Genomic DNA, 23,058 nt, shown 5'->3' with positions numbered 1-23,058 from the left:
TAACTGAACACTTAACTATGTGTTAGGCACTATGTTGAGTGCTAAAGCAATAAAGATGAGTATAGTACAACCTATATTCTCCACCACTTCCTAGGGAGTAAAAACAGACTTGTAAGGGAGTGCAATTGTTTTGGTGATTGTTGTGTTAGACATGAAAAAGGAGAGTTTACTTTGTCTGGAAAGATCAGGGAAAGAGGTTTTATTTTTGTTGTTGTTAGCATTAAAACTCATAGTTCTTTAACCTGATTTTCACTGTGAATAACAGGTGTCTAGATGGACAGATATGTTCTGAACTAGGGCTGAGCAGCAGCATGCTAGGTGCTTGAAGGACTCGATTCCACACTGCATACTCTGGAGGAACATAGAGTCTAAATGGAGAGACAAGACATAAATATTATGAAAAGTTAAATAACAATTCAAGACAAGAATAGAAGAGATGTCACAAGATAGTTTTTGAGTAGTCTCCCAGTGAACTAATTATTGAAATAGTAATTGCAATAGAATTCAAAGGACAGACTCACTATGGCCTAGCAAGATGAAGGAACTCATTCATACTGTGCCTGTCCTCCATCCTCATCCAGGCCTCTAGCTCCCTGGTGATTCCTTTTTCTCCTATATCCCTGCGTAAGTTTACTTTCTTCCCTCTGTATTCTAAAGCATTAGTTTATCATTTCAACCTGCCAGTCTTCAAGCACCCAAGCCTAGATCTGTCTGACCACCTTCTTTTTCTACTGCTAAACTCAGGCTGCTCAGTCCTGTGGGAGAGTTTTACCTAACCTTTCAGCTTGGTTCATCCTCTTCACTGCATGCAGAGCTGTTTTTCCAAAAGCAAATCTCTGCTTAGAATCTCTGCTTAGAATCTTCTCATGGCTCCCCTCTGTCTTTACAATTAAGAGGAAATTTCTTTTGTCACTGTGTGTTTATTAATGATTTGCAGTTTCATCTGGGAAGTCTGTTTCCCTGGCTTTTGCATCTACTCCTGTGCCGGCACAACTCTAGTATAAGGTCATCAGTAACCCATGTAGCTTAACATATACCTCATCATGGCAGTCCTTTATAATCCCCCCCCCCCTTTTTTTCCTCTCTCTTAGTGTCTGTCTGTCTGTCTGTCTGTCTCTCTCTCTCTCCTGATCTTATGGCCTACTACAGCCCCTCATTTAAGGCCTTGTTCTTTGCCTTACTTAGACGTAGGGACCTGTTTCCAGTTCCCCACAGATACTATATTCTCTTACTCTTCCAGATTTTGCTCTTTCCTCCTATAGTGCAATATGTCCACCATTCAAAAGCTCCTTAATAGTTGCCATTTACGATGTGCCAAACCGAGTGCTTTACATGCTTTTTTTTTTCACTTAATCCTCACATCGACCTGGTGAGATAAACGAACGTCATTTTACTCAAGAGAGAAGGACACCAAGGCCTAGATTTGTGTAAGGCGCACTTTTACTAAGAGGAAACATGGAATTCAGTCCATTGCTCTACAAATTATGACATGCTACCTTCTCTTAGGAAAAAGGAGTATATTTTACTTATTTTTGTACATTTAGCACGGAGCACAAGGCATAGAAATATTTGTTGAGAATAAAGTGAGTTTTAAGCTAGTTTTAAAGAATGAGAATGTTCTAGGCAGGAGAAACCATAGGCAAATACAGGCATAGAGAACAATGATCAGGTAACTATCGGTTTAAAAAGTTACGCTTTGCTGAGAGCAGCATTCAGGGGTCTTTCCAGCCATAATTTGGATCCAGGTTTTCTTGACACTTCCCTATCTGCTACCGCTCCAGTCTGCTCTTGCCCTTTGCACAAAACTTCTCTAGGTGTTGGCTTTCTGATTCTTCTACTATCCTCCCTTGAATCCAGTCTCCTCAGACTTTAGTCCCACTATTGCACCAAAATGGGTATTACTAAGGTCCCTGGTGACTTCTGTGTTGCTAAATCCAGTGGACGTTTCTCACTTGTCATCTTACTTAATCTGTCCACATTTGTTACAGGTGACTCCAGTCTTACTTACATACTTTTTTCCAGGATACCATACTATGATACCATACTATCTTGGTTTTCCTCCTACCTCACTAGTTGTAATTTCTTCCTCTACACCTCAGCTTCTGTATGATCAAGTGCTCCAGGCTCAGCCATTTAGAGTTTTGCAGTTCACGCTTACTCCCTTACTGATCTAATCCAATCTTCTAGCTTTAAATACCATCTACATGCTAATGGCTTCTCAGTTTATATCTATAATCTAGATCTCCCTGAAATCTAGACTCTCAAAGCTACCTTCCTACTAACATCTACACTAGGAAGTCTAATAGAAATCCCAAACTTAATATATTCAAAATTAAACTTAACCTTCCCCTAAAAAGCTGTTTTTCCTACAGTGTTTCCCATTTCAGATTATTGTAACTCCAGCTTTCACCTTGCTAAAGCAGAACCTTGAATTCTCTCTGCTTTAGCCTGTCAGGAAATCCTTCAAAATGTATCCAAATCTAACCACGTCACTGTTATTACCTTGTTCACTCAGCTGAATTATTACTAGAGAAACAGTCTGACTGGTCTTCCTCAGCTTTGATTATCCTACTACCTGTTCTCAACATCAGTTAGAGTGTATCACTGTGCAAACCCCTGCAGTGGCTCCCCATTTCACTCAGAATAGGAACTAAACTTATAAAAGCCTGCATGACCAATGTGACCCCCTATATCTATATGGTCTTCTGCCCTCCTCTTCCTGTGTTTGGTGGTTCCACCACACCAAACTCTTTGCACTTCAGACATGCCACCACTCCAGTCAGGAGCAAAAGGGCCTTTGCTCTTGCTCTTCTTCCTGGAAAGCTCTTTCCCCAGGGAGCACATGGCTGACTCCCTAACTTCCTTTAAATCTTTGCTTAAATGATAGCATCTCAGTGAAATCTGCCCTAACCACCCTAATTCAAAATTTTACAGCCCATATGTCCTGGCTGTTTTACCCTCCTGGTCTTTCCTCCCAGACCACTTAATCACCTTCTATTCAGTTAACTTACTTGTTTTGTTTACTTTTCATTGACTGTTCTCTCCATGCTGGAAAATAAGCTCTGTAAGGGGAGGGATTTGTCTCTGTTTTCTTCATAATACCTGCCTGAAGCAATGCCTAACACAAGTAATTAATAAATGATTACTGAATTGAGTGAGATTAAAGTAAATTTAGATATTTACACCTCAAAATCTTGGGGAAATATTAGGATTCATTTAAGTAGATTTTCCAGCCCTGAAAAAAGATACATGAGCCTCAAACATAAAGAAGATACATTTGACCAGGAAGATTTGTTAACAGCTGTAGGTCTACATGTACTGTTCCTTAATGTCATTTGGTATTAAATTATGTTAGTCCAGCAATTGATACAGGACTGGATTTTAGAGTGCCTTTCCTCTCCCACAGCAAGGCTTTAATCAGGGCATTAAGGAGCTCTAAATAGTCCTTGCTTTTAAATCTGCATATCAGGAGGGGGCTGGGAGCATGAGTGGGAGGATGTCATGTCCCAGTGATTAATGATCTCTAGGAAGCTGAAAAGGGGAGAGTAATATACACACTATTTCTACCCCCTGGAGTAGGAATGCAAACACCATTGTGTGGGTCTGTGCATAGTCACTGACTTCCTGGTAGCTGGAGAATTTCATACACTCTTCTACCACAAATAAAACTGTCAGAGAAGTGACAGAGCTCAAAAAGCTGGCCTTCCTTACTTTAAAAGAATAGCTCAGACACAGTGAGCCAGAAAATTAATTTTGTAGTTGTTTGGAAACCCAGTTGTTTAATAAGAAACGAGAAAGTTGGAACTTTTCTTGAAAAGCCTGAAACGTCCAAATATTTGTTGAATCAAACTCTACATTTGGTTTCTTAAATTTACTGAATTCCTGGATCCTGCCTATTATAAATGAATTTAAATGGAAACATTCCTTTGCAATGAAATGCATCATTTTAAACTTTTCAGTGTGGTCTCTATGGTAGATACAGAAAATTATATTCTATTGATGGACTTCAGAGCCTTTTGCCCTATGTGTTAAAAAAAAAAAAAATCTTAACATTTCAGAATGGCTTGTATGGTTTTAGAAAGTAACTCTAAAGTAGAGTTCTTTTGTTTCTTTTAACTATTGAATATATGGTACGTAATAACAGTTTCCAAATGTTTAAGTCAGAAGTGAAACATTTTTAACTATAGATAAGGAACTACAGATGTTTGCAAAACAATTTTTAAGGAAAATTAGTGGGGAAAGCATTTTATTTCAATCACTTGTGATTATTTACAAATAACTCAAATTAGGGACTTTGTTTAACTCTAGTAGTAATAGCAGCAGCAGCTGCTGTGGCTGTTGCTATAGTAGATTTTTAGTGGGGACAACCAGATAATTTATATTTTACCTGGAACCATTCATTCATAGGACTTGTTAAGTTATTTTGTTCTTGGTTCAGATTTCTTTGATATCCTTTACATTACCACTCATTGCTCTGCATTGTCTACTTTTAAAACTTTGATTTGTTAATAATTTTTCCCATAATATAAAAAGGAAGGAAAGAAATACTCATTTGGGGGGAAATGGAGCCCACACTTCAGGGTAAAGGAGAGGGGAAAAAAACGTGTATTTTACTTCTGTTTTGTTGTTCATTTTACTGTATTTTTGAGAGTGTCACTATAATCTAAATTGAAAGGAACTACTGCGATCTAAATTAAGACAGCATCAGATACATTAAGCCCTGAATTTGGTTTCCAAGTGGTTAGACTTCTAAATTGCATTTGCAAGAGTTTATTTTTAGTCAGGATGTGGTTATTTTTAGATGTGCTTCTCTGTCACTAGGAAATGTAATGCCTGTCTTTCCATTGTTGTTTATCAGGAAGTCTGAGGCGCAGGCTTCTAAGATCCAGTTAGCACAGAAACCAACCCTCCTTTGAAAGAATATGAAATAGCGCATGAAGGGAAATATGTTCATTGAGAACAAGTCTAATTTTTAAATTGTTGCTATCATTTTAATCTCTTATACACTGAGCAAGAGTGCAAGATTTTTAGGAAATACCAAAAATATAAGGTTTGGGTTCCCCCTACTGGTGTGCATTCTGTGCTTTTGTGTATTCATTAACATATAGCAGAAAGGCCTCAGGGATAGAGATCGAAAATAACTGTGTTGTCCTCTTTCAAAGAGACCTGGTGATGAGAGAACAAGAAAAAGCCCCATTACCCATTTTCTACAAATGTCTTACAAAAAAAATGGGGTGATCTAAAAATTGTGTTTTCTACACCTAGAAAGAACAAAACTTAATCCTGTGATACTTGGTTTTTAATGTTGCTGCCTCTGTGATAAGCTGCTTATATACAGTGCCTCTCAAATGCTTTATGTTGTAATCTAAGGAATAATAAAACACTGGTAGATCCACAAAAGGATTTAAAGCCCCAAGGAAAAAAGCAAATCTAGTATTGTGTTGTAATAAAACTAAAGAGCTGACATTAAAGCTCGCTAATTCCTATTTTAGCATTTCAGAAAGTGACATGACATCATGTGATTGTGTGTGTCCGTTTAACATCTGTTCTTTTAATTTGTCTTATGTGTATTTGAAATAGTTCTCTTTATTTTCTATCTCTTAGTCAGTAAATGGCAAGTAATATTAAAGGCTCATTTTGAAAAAGAAAAATTTTAATTGACTCCTAAAAGTCACTTCTGAACTTCTTATTATGTTTGTATTTTAAAGGACTATTCAATCAGATTAAAATACTGTGTTTTTACATTGCTTTTCAGCAATGCAGTCAACCTTTTAAGCAATGTTCCGGTCTCTTGTTTGGATGTTCTCATTTGTCCATTAACCCATGAAGAAACAGCCCAAGAGGCAACGACTCTAGATGAACTCCCCAGTGATAAAACAGCTGAGAAAGAAACAGTTTTGAAAAACAATATGATGGTGTACAATGGTATGAATATGGAGGCCATTCATGTTTTACTCAATTTTATGGAGAAGAGAATAGACAAGGTAAGGCTGATAAAATGGAAGCCCTGGGAAAATGCTTATAAAGAATGTAAATATGTCAAACATGCAAACATCACAGGATATGATTTTTAAGTCTAAGCTTTTTCAAAAAGCTGGCATCTTGCATAATTATTTGTACTCTGGAAAGCACTTTATTATAATATGTGAATATAATATATTACATATAATACATAAATTGCTGAAACCAAGTGAATTTATTTGTTTAAATCTGAAAATTGTGTTGCCACAACACCAAAATTGGACTAGTGCCTGAAAACAAAGGAAAAATTACCTTTCCATGTAGGTATTTTGTAAATCCTGAAAGTAAAAATTGTCCTCCCCCCCCCCCCCCCCCCCCCCATCAAGAAACATAATGGTAAATGCTTTGCGGATACCTAAAAGATACCTTTAAAAGAAAAATCACCAACTTTACATTTGTTGTGAGTTGCTTGTTTTCTCTCATCTGTTACCTGCGTTGTCAGACAACTATATTGAAAGGCAGCAAGGTGGTTGGGCGGCAGGGGCACCTAAACCTTTGCCTCATTTAAGCCCCTTGGTTAAACCAGTGAGGGCCCTACAAAAAACAGCAACATTGAGGAAGGATAAAAGGAAGCCTCAGGAAGCATGAAGGTAACTGATAAAATGGGAATATTGTTAGAAAAATAGTTTCTTAAAATAATTTTTAAAATTTTGGTAAAGTAAAATGTCTCCCCTCAAAAAGGTGTATTATATGCTGCTATATGGAAAGAAGTAATACTGTTAGAAACTAAACTAATGTAGCATGTACGGTTTGCTTTTCAGGGAAGCAGCTACAGAGAGGGCCTAACTCCAGTCCTCAGCTTATTAACAGAATGTTCCCGAGCCCATCGAAACATCAGAAAATTTCTCAAAGATCAGGTAACTGCTTAATGCATATTACATGAAAATGTTAATCTTCTATGTGGATTTTTGAAACATAAAATTAATGAGTTGAATTCTCTCATAATTTTTTTTCAGAAAGTGCAAAACTCCGAAAAGTTTGTTTTAATTTTTGAAATCTTCCTAATCCAGAAATTAGTGACCCTGTCTATTTTTTGGGGTCATTTATTCATTGAGTCAACAAATATTTATTGAAATCTACTGTATGCTGTGCTCTAAGCATTGAAGTACAGGTGAAGTCTTTGCCTGGAGGAATTTACCTTATAGGAGGGGGACAAAAAGTAAATAAAAATATTTGATGTAATGACAAATTACATCATTTGTAGTGATAAGTATTCTAAAGACAGGTGTGGCAGGAGAAGAGGAGACTTAGGAATAAGGGAGGGCCTCTCTAAGGAAAGAACATTTGAGCAGCTTGAATAAGTAAGAAAAGGATCTCTGAGAATATTCTGGAAGAGCGATGTACCAGAGAGAACAAGTTTGAAGTCCCTGAGAGGAGAGGATGCTTTGGAATGCGTAAGAAAAAGTAAGAAGTCTAGATAACAGTGTGCAAGGGGGAGAATCCTGAATGAAGTACGAGAGGTAGACAAGAACTAGATAACATAAGATCATATAGGACTTTTGATTCTCTTTAAGCGAAATGGGAACGCATTGGACAATTCGGAGCAGGGGAGTAATGGGACCTCATTTAAAGATAACTCTGGCTAGTGTATGTAGGATAGACTAGAAGTGTAAGTATATATGAGGGAGACCAGCCCAGAGAGAGCTGATGATGAAGGTTTGAAGTAGGATGGTAGTAGTTAGAGGTCATGGTAAGAAATCACCTTTCCATCACTGCATCTGAACCACCATATCTTTTGTCTGCCCCCCAGTCACAATGGATGGAGTATCCCTGCTTCCTTTCTGTGACCAGCCTCTGCACTTTTATCCTGGATCCCTTTCCCTCTCATCTTTCCAAGAAATTGGTTCCTGCATTTATTCCTACTTCTTACATTAATATTTTTTTAATGTACTGGTCTTTTTTGTTCACACCCAAACGCATCTTCCATTATAAGCAAAAATTTAAAAAAAAAAATCCTCCCTTAACCCTACTCCTCAAGCTGCTTCCCCACTTCTCTGCTCTTCTTTAGCAGAGTATTCCTCAAAAGACTTGTATACTCACCCTGTCTTGTCTTTTTACTTATTTTGATCTCATTCAGCAGTCATGGTTTTGAACATTATCTAAATACTGATGACTCCCAAATTTCTATCTCCAGTCCTTACCTATCCCCTAAGCTCTAGACTTACATAGCAAACTAACTACTCATCTCCTCCCACTGGATGTGTAGTTAAGTTATACCTATCTTTTCTTTTCCTTACCCGAAGACATGCTTATTGATTTTAGAGAAAGGGGAAGGGAAAGGGAGAGAGAGAGAAACATCGATGTGAGAGAGAAACATCAATTAGTTGTCTCTCATATCCCTCCCGACTAGGGACCAAACCCACAACCTAGGCATGTGCCCTGACCTGGAATCAAATCTACAATCTGTTGGTTTACTGGACGATGCTCCAACTAACAGCCATACTGGCCAAGGCGGATGTATGTTATCTTAAGTTGAACATACCCCAAACTAATTTCTTGATTTTCCATCCCCTCCACCCTGTTTCTTCTCTTTCTTTACACATTCCAGAACATGATAACACCATTCACCCCATTGTTCATTTATTGCCGTATAGAATTTCCCCTCATAAATGAAGCAGGTTCATTTCCCCCTCTGTATGTTTATGGTCAAGATTTAATAAGCACTTCACTATGTGGAAAGCACATTAGTACATATTGATGATGAAGCGAGATAGGAAAGTAGGGAGTCTTTGAGAAATTTACAGTCTGTTGGAGGAAGAGAGAGGTATTATGAAAGCATCAATAATTGTTACAGCAAAATAAACTAGCTAATTAATGAATTAAGGTCATTTCCAAGTTTGTCTATGTTAAGACATTCTACCGTGACTAGGAGGACTTGATGAAGAATAATAAATGATAATACTTTAACTTTTATACATTTTAGCTTCTTCACATAGGAGATCCAAGTACAACTGAACTGTTTGGATTTTACTATCTCTAACCAAGACAGCCAAAAAAACTTATTTGTTAAACAACTTCTTTATATGAAAGCCTTGGGTCACACATTATGTCGATACAAAAGGGTATGAGAGCCACTCCTTGTTCCCAAAGAAACACTATAGATAAGTAGTTGAGATATGACATGTACAAGATAACTAAAGATGCAAGGCACAGTACAAAAATCCACTTTCCTTCAGAGAAGGATGCACTATAGAGTATGAAAACAGGAAAGACAGAACTTAAAGTAACAGATGATTAGCTTTGATAATAGTGTAAATGGAATCATGGCTAATTAATTATTATGCCCTATAGTTAATTCCTAATTAAATCCTACTCATGCATACCCAAAGGAAATTAGTCCTGAGTATTCTGTATTTGGGCAGGCAGAAAGAGAACAGATGGTAGAAATTACTGATCTAGGTTGGGTTAGTCTGGAGAGGCTTATAGAAAAGATGAGGATGCTTTGAACTTGAAAGAGGAGCGAAACAAGATTTGTCAAAGAAAAGAAAAATTGTTGGAGGGTAGTATTTGGGAGGTAATGAAAAAGGTCCATACCTATGCAGTTTGTCTGGAAGTGGTATATAACAATAAAAACATCAAAATTTCACTTGTTCTAAGGAGCCCAAAATATAGCTAACAAAATTTTTATGTGATAACTTTTGTTAACAGATTCTGTACTCTGCAACTATAGCAACATGCTACCTGAAACCATTTGTTACATGTCTCATTCTTCTAGAAATAGGAGCTAAATTCAGTATGGTTGACTGACTTAAATAGTAAGACTTCACTGTACAATTACTTCATGCATATAGAGCACAGAGTATTGTGCTCTACCCTCCCCTTTCAGGGATATTAAAATATGGGTTTTGTAAACACTTTGTGTAGATTACTTGATTTTATGAGACTTAGTTTCCATTTTTATCCACAGTTTTATCTCCATTGCCTCCAGTACCTCCTGATACATGGTAGGCACACAGTACAGGGAGTGAGGGAAGGAAGAAAATAAGTCGAACAGATTAAGTAAAATAATGTACATATACAGGGTCTGGCACAGTAAATTATTATTTGACTCTGTCCTCATTTATTAGTATAGTGCCTAGTTTATAGAAGTCACTTTTTAAAAGTGACTTGAATTAATTTATTTTTCCTTCAATCAGGAATTATTGCCTATAGTACGGCAGGCACTGAGAACAGCAAACAAAACAGAAATAAATTTCTGCTCCCATGCCCCACTGACTCGTAGAAGAAGACAGGCAATAAAGAAATAAATATATACTGTGTCTGGTGGTGATAAATGCCATGAGGAAAATTAAAGTGAGGGAGTGGTAAAAAAGACAGTGGTAAAGGTTTGTTATGTAGTTGGTCGAGGAGTCTTCCTGTAAGTGACATTTGAACAGAGACCTGAGGGAGTAAGGGAATAGCCATTGCAAGTTTTGAGAAAAAGATTTTCTGGGCAGAGAGAGCAACAAATGCAAAGGCCAAGAAGCAGGAAGGTGCTCGGTGTGTTTAAGGAGTTCCATGGAGGGAGGAGCAGCTTTGCAGCGAGCATCAAGAGTTCTGTTTAGGACATGCTAAATTTGAGAGGCCTATAAAAATCTGGAGGTCAGGGAAGAAATCAAGACAGATGTAACTTAGGGAGCTATCAGTATGTAGAGACCATATAACACCATAAAACTGAGTGAGATCACCAACAGAGTAAGTGAAAATAGTGAAGAAATATTGCTCAAGAACTCAATCTTTGAATATTCCAACACTCAGAAAACAGAAGAGAAGCGAATCAGAAGAAACTGAGATAAAACAACTGGTGAGATAAGAGGAGACCCTGAAGAGGGGAGGGAGTTAGGTGCATGGGTGACTGAGTGCAAGTTGCATAAGCCTTCCCAGCCTCAGTCGGTACAATAGGGATGATGGTGATGTCACTAACTCCTTTGCAAGGTTCCTGTGAAGATTGATTATAGAGAATAGTATGTATCGTCTATTATAGCAACTAGCACATAGGAAGTAATTAATAGCCATTTTATTATACAATAAAACAACTAGAAAATATAAATACAGATTTTCTTCTGGTAAATAGAAAATGTTGCAGGAATTAAAAGAAGGGGAAAATCAGTATGAGTGAGTGTATTAAGGAAGCCTCCATGGAATAAAAAAAAACTTGACCCAGACTGTAAAATGGATTTCTATAGAGGCAAGCAGAGGCATTCCAGGTGCTGTGAGGAGTAGAAGCTCAGAAATGGATTTGAGTATATCATGCTGGTACAGTGAAGAGATGTTTCTCTTCAGACAAAATGTCACTACAGGCATGAACTTATTTGAGGTTTGTTTTTGTTATTGTTGTTTAGTTTTATTTTATTTGGAAGCAAACCTATTTATTTTTTAAATGTTATTTTCCACTCCTACAAAACTGAGCTCAGTGGGCATTACAAGACTAACCAGTTTCATGATGTCATCCTTGCTTGCTCTAGTACCCACAATTGATGATGTTTTTTGCATTTGTACTATTAGGTTTTACCACCACTGAGGGATGTGACAAATCGACCTGAAGTTGGCTCAACTGTGAGAAATAAGCTGGTGCGCCTCATGACACATGTTGACCTTGGAGTCAAACAAATTGCTGCTGAATTCCTTTTTGTCCTTTGCAAGGAGAGAGGTAGGTTAAACTCTCCTTGCCCTCTACTTTATTTTTCTGAGGAAGTTTGAGAAATCTTTCTCATAGTAGTAGCCATACCATTCCACCCTTTTCAGAGGTTACTCTCTATCTGTTCTTTAGAGGCCTAAAGAGATACTAAAAGTAATAATTTTCTGTATGCTTCTCAATTCATCGAGACAGGCAGATATACTACCAAACACACTCATATTTAAACTCTGCCCTCTATATCCTTAACCCACACTTAAGTGTTGATGACGCAGGACCTGGATCCATTATGAAAAAGCTGCTTAACTAATTCAGGTGCTGCAGTTTTGATAATCAGACAAAGGGCTGGGTTAGTTCCCCTTTTAGTTCCTCTTGGAATTAAAGCTATCGGAGCTTTGGTTTCTTCACTAGGTTCTTTTTTTTTTTTTCTTTTAAGATTTTATTTATTTATTTTTAGGGAGAGAAAAAGGGAGGGAGAGAGAGAAACATCGATCTGTTGTCTCATACGTGCCCTGACTGGGGACCAAACCCGCAGCCCAGGCATGTGCGCTGACCAGGAATCAAATCAGTGACCTTTCACTTTGCAAGATGATGCCCAAACAACTGATCCACACTGGTCAGGGCCGTTGACTAAGTTCTTTAGTCAATAAATTGTTAGAATACGAGCTGTATACTAGATGGAAGTACAAAAACGCATGAGATGGTCTTTATCCTTCAGAAAGGGTAAGATAGAAGTAGAAAGATATTTAAAAATGACTGTACAACATAACTGCATAACAGTGTAATAAATACTATAAGTATAAAAAAGTGATTGCCTTCTGAAATATATCTAACAATTTAATATATTTCCTAAAATTGTATGGGTTATTTGCTCTGTGAAAGGCATGTTTTCCAAACAAGGCACTTTGACTATTATTCTGATATTCTTACCTTTTTCTATTTCTTCATCTCCTAGTTTATGAATGTACTAGAATAAAAGTCCTATCTAAGCAGATTTTATATTCCACTCTTTTATAGTACCCAAGTTTTGTGAGATAGATCATTTAGAAGTAGAAAACTTTACTTACTTCTCTCAAAATCTTATGTCAGTTGAATTTTGTTTTTACCCCCGCTTTATCAAGGTATAATTAACAAATAAAATTGTGTACATTTAAAGTACATAACATGATGATTTGATACAAATATACATTGTGAAACTATTACCACGCCAGGTTAATATATCCACTATCTCATATAATTACTGTGTGTGTGTATGTGTGTTGAGAACACTTAAGATTTATTCTCTTAGCACATTTCAACTGTACAATAATACAGTGTTAATTATAGTCATCATGCTGTATATTAGATCTCCAGAACTTATTCATGTTATAACTGAAGGCTTGTACTCTGACCAGCATCTCCCCATTTCGCATATCCCCCACTGTACCCCTGGTAACGACCATTGTACTGGTTCTATGAGTTGTCTTTTTCGTCATTTCTTTTTAAGATTCCACATATAAGTGAGATTGTACAGTACCTGGCTTATTCACTTTGCATAATGTTTTCTAGGTTTATCCATATTCTTGCAAATAGCAGGATTTTCTTATCAAGGCTGAATAACATATTTGTGTATGTATATATATGTATTTACCATATTTTCTTTTATCCATTCATCTGTTGGTGGGCACTTAACTCATATCCATATATTGGCCATCGTAAACAATGCTGCAATGAACATGGGAATGCAGGTTTCTCCTGGGGATACTGATTTCATTTCCTTTGGAAATATACCCGGTAGTTGGATTGCTAGATCATATGGTAATTCTATTTTTAATTTTTTGAGGAACTTCCATACTGTCTTCCATAATAGCTGCACTAACTATATTTGTACCAACAGTGTACAAGGAATCCCTTTTCACCACATCCTTGCCAACACTTTTCTTTTTGATAAAAGCCATCCTAATAGGTGTGAGGTTATGTCTTGTGGTTTTGTTATCCATTCCCCTGATGATTAGTCATGTTGAGCATCTTTTCATGTGCTATTGGCCATTTCTATGTCTTTCTTGGAAAAAGTCCTATTCAGGTTCTTTGCCCACTTATAATCAACCTACAGTTAACCCTTGAACAATATAGGGGGTTAGGGGTGCTGACCTCCCACACCGTTGAAAACCCACATGTAACTTTGACTCCCCAAAAATTTAACTATTAATAGTTTAGTGTTGATGGAGACTTAAACAGTCAACACATGTTTTGTTTATGGATTATATACTGTATTCTTACAATAAAGTAAGCTTAAAACAAATGGTAAAGTTATAAAGAGAATATGTTTACAGTACTGTACATATTTATTGGAAAATATGCATAGAAGAGAACCCACATGCACAATGCAAACCTGTGTTGTTTAAGGGTCAGCTGTATTCATTTTTTTTGCTATTGAGTTGTATCCATTGAATTCTTAAACCTCATTTCTGACTGATCCAACCACTTCAGTTTCTATTATGATGTATATTAGCAACATAATTTGATCAATATCATAACAATGATAATAGCAGCTATTACATGTTGAGATACCATGTGCTGAATGTCTTATTCCATAATCCCATTTAATTCTCATAAGGACCCTCTAAGATAAATACTACTTCAGTGCCATAAAAGAGGCATTTGAGAGCCTTTCGGTAACTTATCCAAGGTTACATAGTTACTTAGGGCTGAAGCCCAAATTTGAGTCTTATCATTCAATTCTGCCATGTTTCCTTTCATAATAATTACCTTCAACAATTATCATAGACTAGTTATTTAACATCTGCTCTTTTAAATAACTCAATTCTTTCATGAAAAAAGACATGACAGGTATAGTGCCTAGCATATATGCATATAATCTGCAAATACTAACTGAATTGATTTTTCTGAGATCAAAAATTAGCTTTTTTTAAAGTATAATTATATATGTGTGTTTATACCCACAAACACACACACACACACACACAGACAAATCTAAACCACATACATAAGTATCCATTAAAAAAGGTTTATCAAAATAGTATCCACTGTTACCTCTGAGTAGTAGGATGACTGTAAACTTTTTTTTAGTTCTCTGTATTTTGTAATTTTTTTCCTACAATGAGCATGCATTTCTTGTGTTACTTCTAAAAGTTATTAAATGGGGAAAAATAAGTTTATTTCCTCTATAATTATGTATCTAAATATATGAATTGTATAATCTAAATGTAGTCAAGTTACTAATGACTTAGAGAATGTCAGCAAATATAGTATAGACATTTATATCTAAATATAATAACCTTTCTAATGACTTAGTTAATGTCATAGCAAAGATAACATATGCATTTATAAAGGAGTTTGTTCATTGTTTTTCAAATGATTAGCTTTGTTCCCACTTGGACCCAGTATTTGTGTTTCATAGTCCTAACTTTGAGCCCAAAGCCAATCCATATTAGCAAAACTGTATCTTTTTCATTTGACCTTTAACAATTCATATATACTCACCTGCTTTTCCTTCCAATTTGATATAAAGCTTAGTAGATTTATTCTTCTGGAATAAAAATTTACTAATTTAACAAATACTTTTTGAGCCTGGGAATACAGAGGTATCTATACAAGATAAATAAGTTCTCTGCCCTCATATTATTTACTTTCTTTTCAATGGTTATAACTTAATGCCTACAAGTGCCAGGCTGGTGATAAAAGTTAGTCAAATGGACATAAGAAGATAAATGAAAACTTGACACTTAGCTCATTGTGGGGGATATAGTAGGTTGGGACTGAGGAACAGCTGATTATTACCGTGAAGGAACATGTAGCCATTTTTACCAAATCTTACATTATTTTCTAGGAGAAACCAAGACTCCAAACTTTTACATAAAATCTCTCAGTTTTTAAATGCTGTCAACTAATTCTAATTTTAAAACCTTCTCGCAAAAAAAAAAGTGTAGTCCTCATTCAACTGATAAAAGTTATCAGATTTTGGAATTTGGGTTGGGTTTGGAGATGGACTGTATCAAAATTAAAAAAATTTTCAAGTGGCTGAACTTCCCTTTTAAGGATATTCAAAGCTGTTTGAAAGTGCAGATACCGTTTATTTTGTTGATGGTTTCCTTTGCTGTACAAAAACTTTTTAGTTTGATGTAGTTGCTTTGTTTATTTTTTCTTTTGTTCCCCTTGCCTGCAGAGTTATATCAGGTAAAATATTGCTACAAGCAAAGTCCAAGATTTCACTACCTGTGTTTTCTTCTAGGATTTTTATGGTTTCAGGTTTAACATTTAAGTCTTTAATACATTTTGAATTTATTCTTGTGTGTGGTGTAAGAAGGTGGTCTCTTTTCATTATTCTGCACTTACCTGTCCAGATTTCCCAACACCATTTATTGAATAAACTATCTTTGGCCTATTGTATCTGCTTGCTTCCTCTGTCAAATATTAGTTGACTATAAAGATGTGAGATTATTTCTGGGCTCTCTATTCTATTCCATTAATCTGTGTGTCTATTTTTATACCAGTACCATGCTGTTTTGATGAGTATAGTCTTATAGTGTAGTTTGATGTTAGGTTGCATGATTCCTCCAACTTGGTTCTTTTTTTCAAGATTGCTATTGCTATTCATGACTTTTTATGGTTCCACATAATTTTCTTTAAATACTTGTTCTAGTTCTGTGAAATACATTTTTGGTATCTTGATAGTAATTGCATTGAATCTGTAGATTGCTTTGGGTAATATGAATGAATGGGAGAACATATTCACCAGTGCATCTGATAAGGGGTTAATATCCAAAATTTATAAAGAACTTATAAAAACCCAACACCAAATAAAACAAACAATCCGACTTAAAAATGAGCAAAGGATCTGAACACACACTCCCAAAGAGGGCATACAGATAGCCAATAGCCATATGAAAAGATGCTAAATGTCACTGATCATCAGAGAAATGCAAATTAATTTATTTTTATTGTATTTTTCTCATCATTTATCCCCCTTATACCTCCTCCCCACCTCAAGCACCACACTGTTGTCCACGTCCATGAGTCCTTTTTCTTTTTGCCTGATCCCGCCACCCCCTAAACCACCCACCCCTAGAGCTGTCATCCTGCTCACAGTGAGTCTCTTTTGCATGTTTAGTTCAATTTGTTCATTAGATTCCACATATAAGTGAAATCGTATTACATTTTTCTTTCTCTGACTGGCTTATTCACATAGCATGATGTTCTCCAGGTCTATCCATGCTGTTTGAAAGGGTAAAACTTCCTTCTTTTTTATGACCAAGTAGTGTTCCATTGTGTATATGTCCCTTAGTTATTTTATCCACTCATCTACTGATAGATACTTGGGCTGCTTCCAAATCTTGGCGGTTGTAAATAATGCTGCAGTGAGCATAGGGGTGCTTATATTCTTTTTAATTTGTGTTTCGGGTTTCTTCAGATAAATTCCCAGAAGTGGGACTTCAGATACAGAGCAGGCTGACAGCTCTGGGCGGTGTGGGGTGGGGTGAGGGTTGAGGGGTAGAGGGATGGTGCAAAAGGGGAAAAGGGCTCATGGACACGGACAGGGGCAACAGTGTGGTGATTTGGGGTGGAGGGGAGTTTAAGGGGGACAAATGGTAATGGAAAAAATATAATTAATTTTTTTTTACAAAGAAAGCAAGTGAAGGTACCCTGATCAAGGCTCAAAAGCCAGACCACTAAGTAGAGACAAGCGACTGTCAATTTGAGTTAGGAACACGGAGACTAGATTAAGAAGGAAAATTGAAATGGGGTGAAATAGAGAGGACAAAATTCTGTGGAAGACTTGACACAAAAAGAACTATCCCAGTATGTTCAGTACCCATCTGTGCCAGGCTAAACTGTCACCAGCTGACAGTGGTCCACAAGTTAACTTGTGCTCATGCTACTAACTTGTTTTGTGGAGCCCTGACAACACTAAACTTTTACTACCTGCTCTGAAAAATTACGTACTTTCTAAAGGGGACCTAAAGTTAGGCCTTACACTTAAAAATAATTTGTAAAACTCCCTGCCTTTGTTGGATTCCCCCTCCCCTTTTAATACATTCATTACATGCCCAGTGTGTGCTAGGCATTGTGGTGGGAGTTGAATGCAGACATATGACATCCCTCAGCACATACCCCCGACACCTTTATAAACTTACTTTTGTCTCCTTTCTCAGAGGATCAGGTGTCTCTTCAGCTTGGAGCTTAACAGTCGCCCTTTCCTGTTGATCTTTCCTCTTCCTGTCTTCTCAGAAGACTTGTTCCATCCGTTGTTACCCTCTATTCTTTTGTTTTTTAGTTCTCCCCATGTTTTCCTCAACCTCTATGCATCTTCATGTCCTGCACATCTTAGCATCTTGAAAGATTGACCTGCTTTTCCTTTCGGATGAAGCCCACTCGGGCTTCAGCTCGCTGCCAGTCAGGCTTCCACCGCCATTCCCTTCCCGCCCAGATTCCATTGAAAATGCTCTCGGGTCACAAGGTAACTAACAAATTACACTGTAGGTATTCTTTCGTCTTTTTCTTACTGAATCTCTCATAGCAGTTGATACTGTTGACCACCCTATTTCTTGCTGCTATGCACTCCTATATTTTCTTTGAACTACCTCTGTCTTTTCTTTTAGTCTCATTTGCTAATGCCTAACTTGGTCCACATTTAATTGCCACACTGTCCTCTACAGTTCTTTTCTGGCCCCTGTTCTTACTTTACATTGCTCCCTGGGTGATCTTATTCTGTCTCTTGACTTCTGTTTTAGCGTATTTGCGGGGGATTCCCAAATGTAAATATCACTTAATAAACTAGTAAAGTATCATCTCTCTTTCTGGTCAAGTTTTCTTCAGTTTGTCTTCCATGTAACAGAGGGATTATTCTAAAAATACAAATATAATCTTATCATTCCCCCCTGTAAAACTTTTAATGACTCTTTGTCACCTGCATGGTAAAATCCAAAATTTTCCTCCATGCCTCTCTCCATTGTGTATTCTCAATCCTGTTAAGTTCTTGATTCTTGCCTGATTATACTGCACAGTTTCTTGGTATATCTTCATGACTTAGCAGACGCTGTTCTTTTCCCATGGAATACCTTTCCCCATCTTTGTTAGCAAGGTGAGCTTTATTTATTCTTGAAGATCAGGTTAAGTATCATCTCTCTGAAGATAACCCTGATCATCCAACAGAGTTCATTATTCTCTTCTTCGTATTGTTTTTTTTCATGTATCTCTGTTTTTACTACTTTCTGCATCTGCTATGTTGTAAATTTTTTTTATCTGTTGAACTTTCATTCTAGACATTAGGTTTTTTTAGGTCAGAGATCATGTCTTCTTCATCTTTGGATCCCTCGTATTTAACAAAGTACCTTACAGCTAGATAGTAGGTGTCCCATAAGTGTTCAATAAAAGAGCAGACATCTGTGCTCTCTATTAATTCACTGTGGTGAATACAGGGTGGGCTAAAGTATGCTTACAACTGTATGCGAAACAGAGTTTATTCTTCTATTATTTATTATTGTGTTATTTTTCCATAAGAAGTAGTTTTTCCAAATTAAACCTACTTCTGCCCACCTGCACATTGTCTGGTGGATCTCTCCGTATAAAGGAATGATTGCAGTGTGCTACGGTAAGCACTGTAAGAGAGGAGTGTGCCAGGTACTGTGGCAGCCTGGGAGAGGGGACAGTTGGATGGTGTGGCAAAGGTCCAAAAAAGTCTTCACAGAAGAAGACAGAGAAATGAGAAACAGCCTCGGTATGTACAGGAAGAAACTAGTGCAAAGTGTGAGGAATTCACAATGTGCAGGACTAATTAGGAGAAGAGTTTGGAAAGTAAAGCAGAAGTCAGAAAATGAAGAACCCTTTAAACTCTGTTTTAGAACTTGAGCTTCAGCTTTTAGGGTAGAAATTAGAAGTTTATCCAGGAAGGTGGTAATGTCATGTTTTTGCTTTACAAAGATGTATTGGGCATTTGTGTGGAGGGATGTGAGGCTGGGAATAGGGGGAGTTAAATAGAGGAAGGTGGTATAGGATTTCTAAAAGTTGCAGTATTTGGAAAGAAAGGATTATAAATCCTTTTCTGTGTAGCAGAGAAAGAGGAATAGTTTTTGGCAGAATGTGGCTCTGCCATTCTTTTTCCTTGGTTAAAGAGCAAAACCTCTTTCTTGTTTTCATAGTAGAGTATGATAAAACCCGTGTTTGTAGAAGCGGTAATTCCATGGCTGCCAGTGCAGTTCTGACTTCGCAGTGTGCTGCTGTTTGCTTTCCTCTGGTCATGGTGCCCTCTTGATAAAATAATGGTGAAATACTTCTCTCAAGTTTCTGACGGAATTCTATTTGTTTCATTTTTGCAGTAGTTTCACCTAACTGTATGGATGGTTGCTCTGACAAAGAATACATATATCTGTGTGTTTCTTTTTCTTTTAAAGACCACCAGAATACTTTTTCTTTGCCTTGGCAGCTCACCATATCCAAGTTCAGTCCATTTTCCTTTTTAGTACTTTCCCCAGTATCAAGTAGGATGTTATATGGTGTATTTAAAAATAAACTAAAATGTAGCTAGAAACACTCCACCAAATAACAGTTGACCCTTTAGCAGTGTAGGGGTTAGGGGTGCCAACCACTTACATGTCCTTTACATATGCAGATTCCCAACCAAGGACTGAAAATGCATAATGTCAATCAGAGCTTCACAAGGAAAATGCTTCTCACTTTGAGGATTTTGTAGTCCATTTGTCTTCCCACCCCAAGGCCCATTTTAAGTATTTTATGCTATAGCCTCATCTACTTTGAAGGCAGGATGTTTTAAATCATCTTTGTAACTGAAGCTGTCAGAGAGTTGGTACATAATGTTTGTTCCTCTGAATGAGCAGTAAGCATTATTTTCATGAAAGTGCTGGGGATTTTTTCTATTAACTAGCTTCTAGGAGGATATTCTGCATAAGACAGGTTATTTAGTGTTCTCTCTACTTTTTTTAAACCTATTTTGGACTTTGATAAAACTCTGAATTCTTTTTTTTTTTTCAGATTTTATTTATTGTTAGAGAGGGGAAGAGAGGGAGAAAGAAAGGGAGAAGAACATCAATGTGAGGTTGCCTCTCACATGCCCCTTACTGGGGACCTGGCCCACAACCCAGGCATGTGCCCTAGACTGGGAATCAAACCAGCGACCTTTTGGTTCACAGGCCAGCACTCAATCCACTGAGCCATACCAGCTAGGGCTGAATCCTTAAACTTTTCATCTTTAGCCATTGAAGATGGTTATTTATATTTTGTTTATTTTTTTATTGTTATTTTGTTTTTAGGTATAATCAATTAAACCATTCATATCTCAATTTAGACTTTTACGATTTCAGTGAATATTTCTTTTCTGGACCACTAAATATCCTTATTTGTTAAAAAATAAACCCTATCAAAATACAGTGAGAGTATCAGTGCCATGTGGGTTCAGATCTGTGATCTCCTGGCCTCAGTGACTTTGTGTCATTAAGATTGTATCTGATTCCACAAATATTAAGAATACCTGTATACACTAGATATTCACTTTCCCTAAGAACCCATTAAGAATTCAGTAATTTAACTAAACGACTTCATCTTACAGAACTGCTGCTGGGCCCGGAGCGGGTCTGCCTGAGGCCAGCTGGCGGTGTGTGGTTTCTTGACTTCGTGCAGGAAAGATTTCACAACATGAGTGCAGACGATTTTGAGAGTACATTTATTAAAGCTGGGGACAGTGGAGCAACAAAGGGCCTATGGTAGAAGCAGCAACAGGAGGGAGACTAGGCGGGGCTGCTTTCGCTCTCTAAAAACATAGGAAAGAAGTTGGCCAAGGAATTTTCCTAACTTCTTACTGTCCTGCCTCAGAGGTATTGAATGCAAGAAATAATAACAGATTTATTCAGAGGGCTTTCAAATTATACCACCATGATCTCTCTTTAAATTCTAATATGATTTTATTGAGTATCCACTGAGAATTGTTACCAAAGAAACCATAGTTACCAATAGGTTTTAAAGTAGCAAATGGTTGAAACTTATAGTGTAAACTTTATTTATATTATTAATCTATGTTTCTTTTTGCACTAGCTTGCTATATTCTTTGAAGATAGGACTTCCTTTTATTTTCAGTGTCAAGAGAGGTACCATGTAGCACAAGCATTTGAAAATTTAATGAACTGCTCTCCTGGACTAGTCATCCTCTCCACACCTGTCATGATTTCATGTTCTTATCATATATATCTCCTTTCTTTACCCACCTGTTTCCCTGTCCACTGCCCAAAGTTCCCAAAGTCATTTTAATTGCCCTCCTCTGAATCTTCTCCAGCTTTATTTTATCTTTTTTTTAGGTAAGTGATTTGAATTACAGTAGTATTTCAGATGTAGATCTGGCTTTGCCATTTTATTGAAAGCCTTAAGTAAATTTTGCCAATTTTTATCTTTTGATTGAATATTTTAGTGTTCACATTTAAGTTGTACCTGAAGAAAAGAAAGTGCTCCTAAATAAAGCTGCTAGAGAGTGCTCAATATCTTCCTTAAAGCTACTTAGAAATCATACCCACAAAGAAAAGTCCCTACATTTCAAGGCTTCCTTGCAAAAGTTTTATGTGTCTGCTTCCCTTAGAGATAATCACCTTACACCAATGACAAAGCAAGGTGTAACACAGAGGACCTGCACCAGATGCTTTGCTGGGGCTCATTTGTTTGTTGGTGTTGACTAAGATAAGTCAAAAATGATCAAAAATCATTTTACCTAATGTTACCAGGGAAAAACTTTGTGCCAGACACTTTTTTAAGCACTTTGCATCTGTTGACCTGTGAGGTAGATAGTGTTATTCCAAATTTCCGTATTAGAGAATTGGGGTACAGAGCTGCAAAATAATGTATCCAAGGTCAACCTGTTAGTAAGTGGTTCATTATTGAAATCCAGCTAGTCTGCCTCCTGGGCCTACCTTCTCAGTGGATTCCATGTGCTTTCATATATATTGCTGCTGACTTTTTTTTTTTTAAAGCAGTAACTTAACCTGTTCTATTTGCTAATATCCTTAAGTTTGCTTATTTTCTTTCTCTCCAGTTCCTATAAAGGGTTTAAGAAAAACTTTATATGACAAGCTATATTGGTGAAATCACAGTCTGACCCTCATTAACTCCAGTTTCTAATCATCATTTCTCTAAAACTGAATAAAGAAATAAGGTTTGCAAACAAAAACTTAAAACACCACCCTTACCAGTGGCCTGGTGGTCACAGTGGCCTCACTCCTGCCACAAAGTTTATTCAGATCAGCTCCATTTGAATTTCAGAAACCGGAGAAAAGACTTCTGGTCCTCACAGCACATAGGAGAATTTGTAGGTAGTTCACCATAACTGCTATTACACTTTGAAAAATTCTCAACTTTAAGATTTACTGCCATGGCTTATATCTCCAGCCTCCCCACACTGGTGAACGGTCAGCGGTGATGACACACCC

At 37.0% G+C, this 23,058-nt stretch overlaps 1 protein-coding gene across 2 annotated transcripts in view; it reads left to right on the top strand.

Moving 5' to 3' along the window:
- RIC8B (RIC8 guanine nucleotide exchange factor B) overlaps positions 1-23,058 on the top strand; it is a 98,983-nt gene that overhangs the window by 49,739 nt on the left and 26,186 nt on the right. For both annotated transcript variants that reach the window (XM_054574583.1, XM_054574584.1), the window contains exons 5-7: positions 5,756-5,984; positions 6,783-6,878; positions 11,506-11,650. In XM_054574583.1, the coding sequence (XP_054430558.1) occupies positions 5,756-5,984; positions 6,783-6,878; positions 11,506-11,650 (470 nt within the window). The remainder of the gene's footprint in view (positions 1-5,755; positions 5,985-6,782; positions 6,879-11,505; positions 11,651-23,058) is intronic.

This window comes from Pteronotus mesoamericanus, unplaced genomic scaffold, assembly GCF_021234165.1.
Source record: "Pteronotus mesoamericanus isolate MK-2021 breed Mesoamerican mustached bat unplaced genomic scaffold, CSHL_Meso_final contig_263, whole genome shotgun sequence".
NCBI lineage: Eukaryota > Metazoa > Chordata > Mammalia > Chiroptera > Mormoopidae > Pteronotus > Pteronotus mesoamericanus.
This window is presented reverse-complemented; position numbering and strand designations above follow the sequence as displayed.